This window comes from Bidens hawaiensis, unplaced genomic scaffold (genome assembly GCF_021521415.1).
Source record: "Bidens hawaiensis isolate Kalapana, Puna unplaced genomic scaffold, B.hawaiensis_p1.1 tig00013755_1, whole genome shotgun sequence".
Taxonomy (NCBI): Eukaryota; Viridiplantae; Streptophyta; class Magnoliopsida; order Asterales; family Asteraceae; genus Bidens; species Bidens hawaiensis.
In genome coordinates this window covers 534,134-549,867 of record NW_027492173.1, presented here as the reverse complement: position 1 = coordinate 549,867, position 15,734 = coordinate 534,134, and the positions used below count along the sequence as shown (strand labels likewise).

The following is a 15,734-nucleotide window of genomic DNA, read 5'->3' as shown; positions in this document are numbered from 1 at the left end:
GAAGCTTTTTAACGCATCCTATTAATAAATAGCTCAGGTTTATTATGGCAATTTAGTTTAATTTTTTGGGTTTAGGATGGTTTTTTAAGCGACATCTAAAATCTGGAGTTTAGACAATGGCAATGGGACACCTCATGGCAAGCTTTGAACTCATGTGGTAACACCGTCGCTGTCTATGTATTCATGCATGGCTTTGAACCCATGTGGTAAACCTTTATCACATAAGCTAAACCATTCTCCTCAACTTCTAACAACCAAATTAAATAAATAATAATATAAAAAGGTCCAAGGGTACTTATGGGTAGCTGTTAGTAATTTTGTGATTTGTGGGTAATTAAGCGTAGAAATGAAGTGGTGGTGTAGGATTTGGTTGATGTATGTATAGTACCCATGAGTGTCTTTTTTCCTTAAGCTTAAGGGCATGTGGTATGCCAATCCTAGAGGCTAGCTCAAGAAGAAATCAGAGGTGGCGGGAGATGCAGCATGGAAATCTGTAGATGTGGTGGAGCGGCATAGCGTGGAATGCCACACTGGTAGAGCGGGCGATGCCTTGAGCAGGCCATAGGGAAATTTTGAAACAAAAAACTTACCCAAAGTAAGAATAAGACGTAATTATTGAAAAACTTTGTAGAGTACATGTGTTTTTTTATTGATGTTGAGTATAGATAAACAAGTATCTATTCACTAACTTAGAAAATTTTTAACGTTATATAATAATTATTTTAACTTAAAAATTTGATTATCCAAACCTTGAGTATTGGAAAATTTCAAATCCCGAGAGACTAGAGCCATCGACAAAGCAACTGGCGACCGGAAATTTTCAGGCATTAAAGGCTGGTGACTGATGGCGGTGGCCACACCTTCATTGATCGTTTCGCGCTCTTAGTTTTCCAGACTGCGATATAAAATTGACCCTCCAACTATTTTTTATTAGGTCAAAAATTATTATAAAATATAAGCTTCCAACTTTAATATTGGGTTTGTGTTAGAATTACGCTTCTAATTGGTCCAGGGAATATATTTGGCTTGGGATTTCAAATTTAAATAAATGTTTATTTTAGATTTATTTGGGTTAAATGATTTAAATTATATTTATATTTGTAAATATCTCTTTCTATTTTAGTATTTATTAGCATCTTGAAATTTAACAAGGATCGTTCACTTGTTCTTGAAGTTCTAGGGGATCGACGTCAAAATTTCTTTAGGGGGGGGATGTTATATGTATACACACACACAAGACTATATGCCCGTATGACACACGAGTTTAAAACACTATAATAATATGAGATGATGAGACTCAGTCATCCAGTGCAATTGTACAACCAACGTGTTTATATATATGTATGGTCGGCTTAGCCTCCTTGAGGGCCTAAAATGATGTCTAAAAACGAGGACTTGTAAAAAAATTATCTTACTTTACTCCAAAAAATAAATCAAGAAGTGATGCAATTCCAATTTACAAGTGTATAATTATTAATTTGGTTTTGGAAATTATGGGTCTTAGTAAATGGGGGCCTAAAGCCCTAGTTTCATTTCGCTGTCTCTAGAGACGACCCTGTTTAGACTAACGAGGTTCTTTAACCTTGGCATGATGATGATATCCAATTGAGTTTCACACATCTCTAGTTGTGATTTAGCACCATCACGTATTCATAGTGCATGTCTTACAAGTCAACTCTGTATCATTAGTATGTGTTTCATTGAGCTTAAATTATATATAACTTTTATTTTAACTGTCAAAGTTTTAATTAACGTTAATAAAATATTGACATCCATTCAGTATCATAATTGTGTCTCGACACTTAAAATGGGGTTTTAATGCGGTAGATCCCAATGGCATTTCTAAATGGTTCTGCTGTTGACAAATCATGCAAGTAGGGATGCAAACGAGCCGAGCAAAGTCCGAGCTCGACTAGGCTCGAGCTCTGCTCGTTTAACTTACAGAGAGCTCGAGCTTGAGCTCGGCTCGTTTCGAGCTCTATTTTCAAAGCTCGAGCTCGGCTCGTTTACTATTTATCAATTATTTTTTTATATTATTATAATTATTTTTATATTTTTTTCTATTATAATTTTATGTTTAATAAATATATACGTTATTTAGTTATTTTTATTTATTTTTTTCATAAGATTATACATATTACTTAATTATTATTAAATATATATTTTATAAAATTATATAAATGGTAGGCTCGTTTAGGCTCGCGAGCCGGCTCGAGCTCGATGAGTGAAGCTTGGGCTTGGGCTCGATTAAGCTCAGCTCGATCAAGCTTTTTAACAAGCTGATCTCGAGTAGCTCGCGAGCAACTAGGCTCATTTGCACCCCTACATGCAAGAATTTGAAGTTGCGGGATGGAGATTAGGTCACATATTCATTTGTGGTTTAGTGTAGCGAGCTTTCGGATTGGTTCATAGAAGTTTCTTATATGATCTTTTTTGTTTTGCTTCCTGTGTTTAGTTTCCGTGTGTTTTTCTAGTCTTCTACTTGCGTTTGGGGGTCAGTTTGTAAATATGTCTCGTATGTCTAGTTTCTTACCAATCGGGTTCATTATTAGGACTGCTCACGAACCGAGCAAAGTCTTTCATGTTGCTTGGCTCGTTTACAACCGAACGGCTGAAATTCGAACCGAGCGGAAATTGAAATGAGCCAAAATTGTATCGAGCATTTTCTGATCAAACATCGAGCGATATCGAGCATTTTTGTTTCCTTTTTACTCTAAAAATTTCAATAAGAAACAAGTTTGAATGTTGTAAATAATATATTTTGTAAACAAATGAGTAGTTTTTAGACAAACGCGTAATAGGTTGTAAATTTTTAGGAGAAAGAAGTTTAAATTGAGATATAATGAACATGCACACAAACTTCTAATATTTTGAAATTTTGAATTGAACTAGAAACTATAAAATTGACGAAACATGAAAAATTTAAAAGGGTTTATAAAATTATATACTTATATTTTATATATGTGTAGTCTATATATATTTATATATTTGTTCATATATAATTACATATAAAATAAATTCAAAATATTCGAGTCGAACCTAACCGAGCAGACATTTGCTCGTTGCTTGGCTCGTTTACAAACTGAACCAAGCAGAGCGACTCATTTACAATCGAGCGAAAAAAGGAGCGAGCATTTTCCTAACAATTTCCGAATAAGCGGCGAGCGTTTGGACGGCCCTATTCGTTATAATAACATTTTTGGCGTTCATAAAAACAAAAAAGGATTACAAAGCCATTTGAACGGAACTTGATTGGGCTTTCCGGGTTCAGTTAGTTGGGCCTAATTTCCTCTTATCCCGAATAAGGATAGCTTGTCCTGGTCCTGGAATCCCTTATCCCTAATTACGCCATCCACAACCGATTCTCGTTACGCATTTCATACACCGGTAATTGCTAATAGTATTATTTATCTCATAAAATTTTAATAATGCATCATTAAATACGTTTCTGTTTGGGAATGATTAACATTGATGAAATTAAGGGGTGTTTGGCTATATATTTTAAATCTGGTTATCTGTATAATAATGTGTTTGGATACATCACTTAAAATTTGATTGCTTATTAAAAGCATAACAAGTAGTGTTTGGGATTATTATTTTATTACATTGCATACTAGGTTATCTTCAAATTGCTTATTATTTATTGATTAATTTATATATTTAATTATTCTTTTATATATTTATATTTATATTATAGTTATAGTTATAATTTTTATATGACATAACATAAATTATTTAATTAGTTTAATCATAACTTTATATATAATTATTATTGTTATATAAATAAATCTTAAACATATTAAATAAAAATTATATAAAATAATAGCCTTGTGAGCCAGCTCGAGCTCGATAAGTGAAGCTCGGGCTTGTTTATTAAACAAACTTATTTTAGGCTCGAGTTCGTTTATGCCCAGCTCGGTTTAAGCTTTTTATGAGCCAATTTTGAGTAGCTCACAAACAGGTTGGCTCGTTTAAAACATGTAATATATTTTTGTGCAGGTGGTGTATTATTATGCAAAAATGGGCCCAAAAAACAGTGATCGTTTGCGCACAATATGGACACTCGAAATGGACAGATATTTCATTGATCTCATGTTAGAGCAAGTTGCGAAAGGAAACCGGATTGATGATCATTTATTCAGTAAAAGAGCATGGAAACACATGACAACATTGTTCAATGCAAAGTTCAAGTTTCACTATGAAAAAGATGTTTTGAAAAACCGACACAAAACGTTAAGGAATCTTTACAAGGCAGTGCGTAACCTTCTTTCGTTAAATGGGTTTAGCTGGGATCATACGCGACATATGGTGACTGCTGATAATAATGTGTGGGATGATTACATCAAGGTATTATTTATCCAGCTTTATATAGGTTTGTAAATGAACACGAATGCAGCATGTTTGTGTTCGTTCATTAAGAAAATCAGCATGTTCGTTTTTGTTATGTTTGTTCATTAACAATATAAACAAATGCTTCACGAAATTAAACGAACGATATCTTGGGCCTAAAACGTTAATAAAACTAGACTAAGTTGTAATGGGCCAAAAATTTGTTATTATATTATCGAACGTAAACAAACGGGCTTAAACAAACGTAAGCTAATGACCATAAATGGATGCAAGTGAATAAACATAAAAAATATAAGCGCAACTGAGCATTTATGAATATAAATGAACAAACGAGACATGTGTTCATGTTCATACGTTTAACTAAATGAACAAAAATTTTTGTTCGTGTTCGCTTATTTATTAATTAAACGAAGTTACCGTAAACAGTCCAAGAATTGTTCACTGAGCATTCGGTTCGTTTACAGATCTAGTTTTATAATTTTATAATATTAGTTTTTATCAACTTATGATTCTGCATATGCAGGGACACCCGGATGCTCGATCATATAGAATAAAAACCATTCCGCATTACTATAATTTATGCCAAATATATAAAGACGTATCATCTGAAACAGATCCCGAGAATTATGACAAGAATCCTATGAAATCATTGTCGGAATCAGTTGATGAGGATGACGTATTTGAAAACAACAATGCTGACTTGGAAGCTCTTCATGAAATAATGATAGATGAAGAGTTTACAGTTTCAGTCTCTAAAGAATCTGAATATGAAGATGTAAGCGGTAGTCGGGTTAGGACATGTTGGCAGCCGACAATGGACCGTTATTTTGTTGACCTTATGGCTGACCAAGTTAAGAATGGGAACCAAGTTGATGGCTTGTTTCGGAAGCAAGCGTGGATTGAGATGATCAAGGTGTTTAATGCGAGATTTGGTTTGAAGTATGATGTTGATATACTGAAGAATAGATATAAGACATTTAGAAGGCAGTTTAATGTTATAAATAAGCTTTTGGAGTCACAAGGGTTTTTTTGGGATGATTTGAGGCAAATGGTGGTTGCGGATGATCTCGCGTGGCAAGATTATATAGAGGTATGTGTTATCTTTGTTTGTGGAAGTGGTCATTTGATTATTGTTGTTTCGGGTTGACTTGTTTAGTACCTGTCAACTTGTTTCATTTAACAGGTCAACCCACCATCCCATTTACGACCTGTGTAATACGTTTACTACTTGATTACAAACGAGTTGTGTTCAAGTTACACGAATTTAAGCATGTTTGGGTTAGGGTTGATGTTTTTGACCGACCCGCCAACCCGTTTCATAATTTAAAAGGTAAACCATTTACTGTCCGTTTATTTCCGACCTTTTAAAATGTTAACAACATGATTACGACCCGTCAAACCATTTGACTTATAATGATAAATAGGTTAAACAGGTTGTGTTCATGATACACTAATTTAAGTGTGTATGAGTTAGGGTTGATGTTTTGATCGACCCGTCCACCCAATTAATTAAACAAGCCAACCCATATAGAATCCGTTTATTGCAACCCGTCAACCCATTTTACACATTTACAACCTTATTACAACAAGTCAACCCATTTGACTTATGATGGTAATTGTGTCAAATAGGTTGTCTTCAGGTTAAACGAATTTAAGCGTATCCTGATTAGAGTTGATGTTTTTGACTGACCCGTCAACCCGTTTAGTTAAACAAGCCAATCCATTTACGACCCATTTATTACAACCCACGAGGGTTGTAAACGGACCGAACCGAACTGGACGAGACCTTGACCGTGTTCGTCCGTTTAACTTTTGTCGGACAAACGGACGGTTCACGAACACTACCGAACAAGAATTCGTGTCTGTGTCCATCCATTAAGGAATTAAGTTTGTCCGTGTCCGCTTGTTAATATTATAAACGGATGTTAACGGACAAACGAACTCTAACAGACCCTAATGGACAAGTGATCACATGGACATTAATGGACACTAATGGACAAGCGAACACTAACAAACACTGATGAACATTAATGGAGAAACATACATAAACGACTCTAATGAACAAACAAACATAAATGATTACATATTAATTTCAAAACGTATAATCGTTACCGGACGCTCATGAGCACTATTGAACAAAAACGATCTCTGTCCATGTTTGTTCGTTAAGCTTACCGAACGAATTTTTTTTGTTCATGTCCGGTTCGTTTATTAAGCGAATGAACATACATGAACTTCTCACCGAATGCAGATGTCTGGTTCGTTTACAACCCTGCAACCCACCAACTCTTTTTACATGTTTACAACTTGATTACAAGCCATTGACCCATTTTACTTATATAATGATAAATGTATCAAGCGGGCTGTGTTCATGGTACATGAATATAACCATCTCTGGGTCAGGATTGATGTCCACGACCCAAATAAATATGCGGGACATGTTCGGGCCTTCAGCCCGTCAACCCAAAACCTATGAATATATAACCTATAACATCAATGTGCAGGCAAACTCAGATGCAAGACAATACATGACTAGACCAGTTCCTTACTACAAAGACTTATGCATCATATTTAAAGAATCCGACACCGACGAAAACGACAGTTCATCCAACAACCGATCAACCACTGATGCCGATATTAAACGCCAACTCGAAAACAAAGAAAATCCCGAGAATTCAAAGAAATCAAGGGTGGATGAGGAGAGGCTGTTGCGTGCGCTTCAAGAAATGACGGATGCGGTTTCTTGTTTAGTAGAAAAAAGCAAACTTGAAGGTGAAGGTAACCAAAAGCTTATTGATGTAGAGAATGTGGTTGCAGGGGTTCAAGCATTGCCTGATATGGATGATGATTTAATATTGGATGCTTGTGATTTGTTGGAAGATGATAAGAAAGCTAAAACATTTTTAGCATTGGATGTTAGATTAAGAAAAAAATGGTTGATCAGAAAGCTACGTCCCTAAATTATTGTATAAGTTAAAGTATTAGTATTTGTTGGTTTTTGATGAAGTAATCAGTTTTTAATTAGTATTTTTATTTCCCTCCATTTTGAACTAATCGCATAGTTAATTTATGAGCATTGTTTTAGTTTATATCATGTTCTGTTAGGCTAGTCTCTATGGTGGGGGGCTTCGAAGCCCCACCACAGTGCCACGTCAACGCCACGTGGGCATTTGGGGGGGGGGGGGGCATCGAAGCCCTTTAACACAACCCCCCTCCACGAAAACCTACCCTTGCCGGAAGCTTTGCCGCTTTCCATTCGCCTTCATACATACAGCCGTCGGACCATAGGTACTTGCCGGATCCGTGAGGTACGTTGCCGGAGAAGCTGCAGATGTAGAGATCGCCGTTTTTTAAGTGTTTTTCTAAGGTGGTTGTTGGGGTTACACGGCGGCCGGAGGTGGACTAAGATCTGCTCCGGTGGGCTGAGACTAAAGAGTCTGTTTGTCGTTGGATTTCTTCTTTTTGGTGGTGACATTGTCTGATAAGGATGATAATATTATTTGCTCTGGCGTGGTTTTGGAATGCGTTAAAAACCCAGAAGAAATTGTGAAGGAATTGGTTGCATTTAGAGAGGGAGGGAGAGAGCCCCTCTCCTTGCCGGCTGGCCAGAACACCCCCCCCCCCCCGGCACGCGCGCGCGCTCCCATTGGCGGTGCCCCCCCGCGGTGTCCCCCCCCCTTTCCACGCCGCCTTCCTCCCCTTCCTCGCCCCATAGCAACCAGTCTTAATGGTAGAAAGTAGAGGTGCACAGATCGGGTTTTTCAGATATCCGATCTAGGGTATGGAACCAGTTTGGGTATAACCAGGTTTTGGTCACCTTTGTGCCTTTTGGCAACCTTATTGCCTTTTGGGCTCCCTTGGTGCCTTTTGAGCAACCTTTGTGCCTTTTGGGCCACCTTTGTACGTTTTAGGCTATCTTTGTGTCTTTCGGCAACCATGGTGTCTTTTGGGTTACCTTTGTGCGTTTTGGGCAATCTTTGTGCCTTTTGGTCTACCTTTGTGCCTTTTGTGCAACTTTTGTGCCTTTGGGCAACCTTTGTGCGTTTTGGGCTGCCCTTGTGCGTTTTGGGCAATCCTTTTGCATTTTGGTCTACCTTTGTCTCTTTTGTGCAACCTCTGTGCCCTTTGGGCATCCTTTGTGCCTTTTAGGCAACCTTGTGACTTTTGGGCTACCTTTGTGTCTTTTGGGCTATGTTTTTGCGTTTTGGGCTACCTTATTGCCTTTTGGGCTCCCTTGGTGTCTTTTGGGCAACCTTTGTGCGTTTTGGGCAACCTTTGTGCCTTCTGTCTCTTTTGTGCAACCTCTGTGCCCTTTGGGCATCCTTTGTGCCTTTTGGGCAACCTTGTGACTTTTGGACTACCTTTGTGTCTTTTGGGCTATGTTTTTGCGTTTTGGGCTACCTTTGTGTCTTTTGGGCTACCTTATTGCCTTTTGGGCTCCCTTGGTGTCTTTTGGGCAACCTTTGTGCGTTTTGGGCAACCTTTGTGCCTTCTGGGAACCTTTATGCATTTAGGCTATCTTTGTGCGTTTTGGGCTACCTTAGTGCATTTTGAGCTACCTTTGTGTCTTTTGGGTTACCGTAGTGTCTTTTGTGCAACCTTTGTGTCTTTTGTGCTCCCTTGGTGCCTTTTGGACAACCTTTGTGTCTTTTGGGCAGCATTTGGGTCTCACCTTTGTGCCTTTTGGGCAGCATTTGTGCGTTTGGGCTACCTTTGTGCATTTCGGGCTACCCTTTGTGCGTTTTAGCTACCCTTGTGCGTTTTAGCTACCCTTGTGCCCTTTTGGCTACTTTTGTATGTTTTAGGCTACCTTTATGCGTTTTAGGCCCCACTTATGATTTTTAGGCTATCTTGATGCTTTTTGAACCTTTGTGCCTTTTGGGCATTGGATACCAGACAAGAATGAGTCACATTTTTACAAGTTACCGGAGACTTTTGATTTTTGGTTAGGCTAAAACATGAAGTTCTAAAAAAACATTCTCATAAATATTATTTTCGTTTATTAATAAGTAACAACCTAAATATTAGCTTCACTTTTAGAGCAATAAATCGAATATCATTTGCTTAGCCCATATTACCAAGCCCACATTTATATCTTTTGGTATATTTCAACGTAGAGGAGCATAAATCGAGTTTTCCCAATACCGGTTTCAGGTATGGAATTAAGTTCAGGTATAATCGGGTATTGGAAAATCAAGATTGGTCGTACCCGGATTAGTTTCGGGTCCAGGTATTGTCTCTAAAAACCATACCCTATGAACCGGATATAGAACTGTGTATTCTAAAACCAGATATTTGAATACCCTATTTCCGAGCATTGAAAAAACCTTATTTTCGGGTATAGATTAGGTTTTTAATGGGCTGCACTTTTTTTGGGGTATTTTTCTGGTACTTTTCGGATATAGATTGGATATTTGAAAAACCTGGTTTCCGAGTATTGGAAAAACCCGGTTCCGGGTATCGAACCGGTTCCGGTCTTCGGGTATACAGGCTACAAATCGGGTCCGGTTCCAGGTACGGGTAGGGTCGGGACGGGTTCAGGTAGCAAAAAGATACCGGTTCCGGGTCTTTTTTTTGGGACCGGTTTCAAGTTTCTGGTTTTTTTTTCACCTCTATTTCAACGTATGAAGAATAAGTAACCACCCAAATAACAATACATTTAGCCCAATAAATCGAATATCACTAGATAAGCCCATGTACCCGACCCTCCTGTTTTGTCTGGCTTAAATTAATAGGTCAGAAATTACAATCAAATTTAAAAGAATTAAAAAGATACAGGTTTTGTCAGGCACGTTTAAAATGGATGGACCCATATGATTGTGATGATGAACATGCCAACAGGTCATCATATTGTGTTTTGGCAATACATGCAGAACACCATTTTATCAGGTTGGTACGGATGGATGGTTGATATTGTTAAAAGCTGTTTTTAATTTTGTATATTGCATTGATAGTTGTACATGTGAATACACCAACAACTGTAATGGTGGAATATGAATATATAAATATGGTCCCTAGTTGTGTGTTGACAGTGAAAGAGGTGGCTGTTGCTAGCTGTAAAGACATGTTCTACTTTCATGTGGGACTACAACCATCCTTTAATATCTCAACAACATAATCCTAGTGTAACCATGTCCATTCCCTTATATATTCTACATATGTTGACACAAATAGGTATCGTTACACGAACCTGAAAAGAAGCCTGATAATTGTCGTCGACATCAACAATTGAGATTTACGGGAGTCATGATGTAGGCACTAAGTTAAGGGTGTACATATCTTGGTCCAAGATATTGAACCAGCAAACCGAACCACAGTAAGACTAGATTGGACCAGATTTGATAAGCAAATAGGAGCGAAAATGAGTCAGATCGGATAAGCAGGTAGAAGTGTAAATGAGTTGAGTCTAAGCACCTATAAGCTTTTAGAAGTCAATAATTTTTTAAATTCTACGTGATCTCAACTCGTTCATTATTTGTATTGTTTTATTTATATACAATATAATTATTTTTAAATATGTTTATAATTATTCTTAATGTAGCCTGGCATAATTACATATAACATCAATATGCCATTTATAATCTATATTTAAGAATATTTATTATGTGATTATATATTTGGTATAAAGAATAAAGATTACATTTAAATAAAGTAAAAGACTTGTTTAGACTTGAAAGCACGTTGAAACTCAATATGCGAACGTAGTGCCCGAGCTCTTTTATTAAGTGAGCTTCAACTTAAATATAAGCTCGGCTTAGTTCAAGCTTTTAATGAGCAGATCTCGAGTAACTCAACTAATTTACAACCCACGCTTCTCAATCAATGATGCTTACAAAATAATTTTGGATGGATACAACATGAAGATACATACTAAACAAACTACCAATGCACTACACATGAGCAACCTATGCATTATCACGCACATTAATCTGTTTTTTTTTCCTCATTTATTTAATCATGTTTAGTATAGTTTAGTATAATATAAATATGTATTATAATTTATAAGTGCATTAGGTAATTGAAATAAAACCAAGAGTTGCGTGTTGATTAAAATAGAAAGTGACAGGAAGGAGATGTTGCTAGCAGCCAACACAACTGGGCTTTTTGAATTTATTAATATTTATTATTAGTTTAATGCTAAGAGAACGTTAGTGTCTGTTGCCATGTCTTAATCACATTTCTTAATTCAAAAAAAATAAACTGTTTATATCTTGTAAAATCACCATAACATGGTCAACTCTCATCTTTCTTCGATTTGTCGCGTAAATCGGCATGTCTGGCCGGCTTAAAGGTTCGGTTTAAAGGTTTACGGTTTGAAACTTGGAACCAACTGTTTAACATTTTTTATTCGTATTTTTTCTATTTTTAGGAATATAAAGTTACATATATATTTTATATTTTATGAACAAACCCAATCATTTAAAAAAAAAACTAACAAATAAATTATGCTTTTGAAAAAACATCCCCTTTAAAACCAAACGGCTAAACCGTCAAACCATGAAAACCAGCCAGTTCGGCCGACCCAACCAACCCAGCCGAACTGGACCATGAACATGTGGAAGCTATACTAACGAACGAGACCACTGTGGCGGTCTCATCTGGACATTTACCTAATCTAGGTAGAAAACCAGCGGAAACTAGATTCAAACCTGAAATCCTGTTAGAAAATCACTTTAACAATGCGCGTGTTCAAATTGTGTTGATTTCATAATATAAAATTATTGATGTTAGCATTGTCCATAAGTCTTCAACAATGTCAAATAAACAACTTTCAAAATCACAGAAATCAAATGAATTTTATAAAATCAAAAATATACATTCAACATCATGAAAAATCTACCAAAAATCAAAAACAAACTATTTGAATATCTTTTAACCTTTATTACCAAAATGCAAGAAATAATGGAATAGAATACAGAAACCCAAAACAACATAAACCTATAAACCCCACCAAAATGAACAAGAAGTTGATGAACATAATCTTGGCAATTTAAACAAACAAAGAAATTAAAAAAAAGTTTACCGGCGGCAAGCTCTGAAAATCATGCTGACTGCCCGTACGATCCGTACAAATCGTACGGAGCCCATAACGCATCCAACGGACACGGCTGCTTCGAATCAAGCCGAATCCACGGCTTCCCGCTCCCACTCCAATGCAACAGACTCACCGGACCGGGGTGCAAGTCCCGGCAGCTGCCTTTAACATTATCCCCACCTAACCCGTGCTGGTTCCACGCGTGATCAATCGGTGCCACGTGACCGGCGAAAACCAACAGAAACGGCGGTAACGACCCGAGTTCGTATATCCGCTCGGTTTTTTGAATCTCCATCCACTTTTCTATCCGTTTCGTGTAGCCAAACTGTCTCCATTTCGCCAGATCGATTACCATAACTCCGGTGTTGAAGTAGCACGGGTTCCGATAGGAGAACACATCCGAATGTTGCCGGTTTGACCAGAATCCGGCGGTGAAGTACTTCGTGAAATTCGCATGACAATATTCCGGTGCACCGATCGTTTTTAACCCCAAATCCGTACTCCACAGCTTCGAAACATCATCCACCACCACCAGATCCGAATCCAAATAAATCACTCGCCGAACACACGGCTCAAGCAAATCCGCCAAATAATTCCTCGCGTAATTCAACGGCTGCTCCAACGCCTGCCTCACCGACGTCGAGATCAACTTCCTCACAACCTCCGGATCGAAATAATACACCTTAAACTTCAACTTCGGGAACGTCGAACCGATCAGCCTCTCGACGCTCAAATCCGAGACCAAAAAGTGAAAGAACACGCTCTCCGGACACGCCGCGTGCCGGAGAATCGAATGAACCGAGGCGACCGAGCCTCGAAGGTACTCGAAGTCGAGCGTTATTGCCAAGTGGACTAACGACGGATCGCACACGTCACCGGAGGCCGAGAACGTAAGCCGCTTACATCCTACGGCGTCTCGGAATGCCGCCGCAGTTCGGAAACCGGAGCGTTGTCGGTGAATGTGTGAGTGAGAGCTAGATCTAATGGCTTCGGCTGGATGAAATGATTGTAACGACGGAGCGAGTACAATCATCACCATTGTTGCCGTTACAAACGCTGAGAATCTAATCATCCATTGCATCTTATTATTATTATTATTACAATTACTCTTATTATTACACTAAATCACTCGTTCTAGCTCACGAAACGACGTCGTAGGTCAACGGATAATAAAACCTAGGGTTTCCGTACTACCGTAAGCAAAATCAATCAATTAATCAATTAAATCAATCACTTAATCAATTAAACTAAGCAATTAACCAATCAACTAATCAATTAACCAATCGATCGATGAACTAACACGAATTGAGAAGCATTACGAAGCAATTAGAAGCATTACCAGACGAAGAAGCTCTGAAACATGTGGTGACGTCAGCTGTAGAGTGGAGTGAGGATGACGTGTCGCCGGCGGTAGGCTTCCGTCCTCCGATGCTCGCCGGAGATGAGAAAGAAGGACGGAGAGAGGTTTTGTTGTTGTTATTATTATTATTATTATTATTATTATTATTTTGGATTTTTGTTTTTTTTATATATTTAATTGTTGTTGTTATAAATAGGTTTTGGGTATAGGGGGTGGTGGTATGGAGATTGTGAGGTGACATAATAGTGTTTTATATTATGTTGTTGGAATCAAGATTTGTATACTCTGCTTGCTGGTTGTGGTTATTTTAAAACTTATTATTATATATGTATATAAATATTTTTTATTTCTATATGCTAAAAAAATAGGCTTTTATCTCTCTTTTTCTCTCTATATATAATATAAAAAAAATATCATATTGTTTTTGAAGATCATGATATTAATTGGGATAAAAATATCCAGTGATCCATTTTATAGTTAAAGAATTGGACCGGACCGGGCCAGCTATTATCTCATTCGGTACGTTTGGATCGGTTTAGTTTTGGTCGTTTGGTTTTCTGGATCAATTGAGACGTTTAGAAAAGAGAGAGAAAAATTATAAATTACTAAAAGTTCAAGGCGATTATATAAGTTATAAGAGAAAAGTTGTAAAAGTCGGAAAACAACAGGGAAGAGAGTCATAGGATGATAAGAAAAAGAAAGAGTGAAAATAAAGTTTTCTCAAAAGTATGTGAAAAAATAAGGGTAAACGGTCGTGCTATGATTTTTTATATACAAAATAACTTAAAAGTGTGTATTTATAATTTTTTTATTATTTAAAATGTGTGTATATATATATATAAACGAAACCTTTAAAATCTCTCTGGTTGCTACTTAGATTCTCTCAAACCACTAGATTTTTTTATTTGTAAATGAATGATTCTCATGCATTTGACTCGAATTTACGGGTAGGGTCGCACCAAACCAGATAACCTTTAAACCGTTTATAACATCTCATTAAATTAAAAATTAATCTCACAAAATATTTAGGGATATACTAAAAATTAATATTTGATTTAAAAAAATAGATAACATGTATAATTAAGAAATAAATTTATAGTAAAAAAATAAGCATGCCATTGGTCTCACAAAACCCATATAGCTTTTAAACTATGTTATAATATCTCATTTATTTGTGAAACTCATTTATAATCAAATTCTAAGTATATTATTAGCTTCCTTATTATAAATAAAATTAACATCTAAAATAATATATAAATATTAGAAACAAATAATAAGAAACAACTTCGTAATAAAGGAGATAAATCTAGTGTGTGTATGTATATATATATATATATATTTAGAATTTGGTTTGAATATATGATATCTAACTAATTTTATAGATTATGATATTTGAAATCGGAAAACCAATAGCATTTATGAGAATCATGCGTTTATTAATAGAGAATTATATGTTGACTCAAATAACCCCTTTACTCCTTTAGATTTTACAAAGCCAAATAATCCTAACTTTATTTTTAACAATGTTTGGTACTACCTGTATTATCCGTGTAAGCTTTTATGAGATCATTTGTTAACCGTGTTTACTGATTTTGATACTTTATACTTGACACACCCAGAAACATCATCAAGGTGGAAACCCACAAGTATGAGAAAACCCTATTAATTAGGTTTCGAGCTTGAGACCAAAAAATCTTAGGTATTAGGAATTGAATGTTGAATATAATTTTTTTCAATTTCTTGATTTGATTTTATAACAATGTGTTTTAGTTGTATGGTTTGTCAAATAACTATACAAATGTTTCTAAAGGAGAGTGTGATACATCCACGCATACTTTTTACTTAGCAAGTTGCTTTCAACTTCTTGGATGTTAAAACTTAAAAGTTAAGATGTTTGTATACATTAATGAAGCCAGCCTTTTATAGTTTAACCAAGGTATATATAATATGACGCAAAATCTACGACTCTTATGCGAAACCGTAAATAAT

The 15,734-nt window shown here is 36.5% G+C and overlaps 1 protein-coding gene and 1 pseudogene across 1 annotated transcript; one reads left to right on the top strand and one right to left on the bottom strand.

Moving 5' to 3' along the window:
* The first annotated feature begins 3,978 nt into the window (after positions 1–3,978).
* LOC143544804 (L10-interacting MYB domain-containing protein-like) lies at positions 3,979–7,320 on the top strand. The gene is made up of 3 exons (XM_077036808.1): positions 3,979–4,347; positions 4,874–5,440; positions 6,855–7,320. The coding sequence occupies exons 1-3, from the start codon at positions 4,021–4,023 to the stop codon at positions 7,308–7,310; spliced, it is 1,350 nt and encodes a 449-aa protein (XP_076892923.1). The 5' UTR covers positions 3,979–4,020; the 3' UTR covers positions 7,311–7,320.
* A 4,859-nt stretch (positions 7,321–12,179) lies between these two features.
* Positions 12,180–13,468, bottom strand: LOC143544803 (putative galacturonosyltransferase-like 7 pseudogene; annotated as a pseudogene).
* Between the last annotated feature and the right edge of the window lie 2,266 nt (positions 13,469–15,734).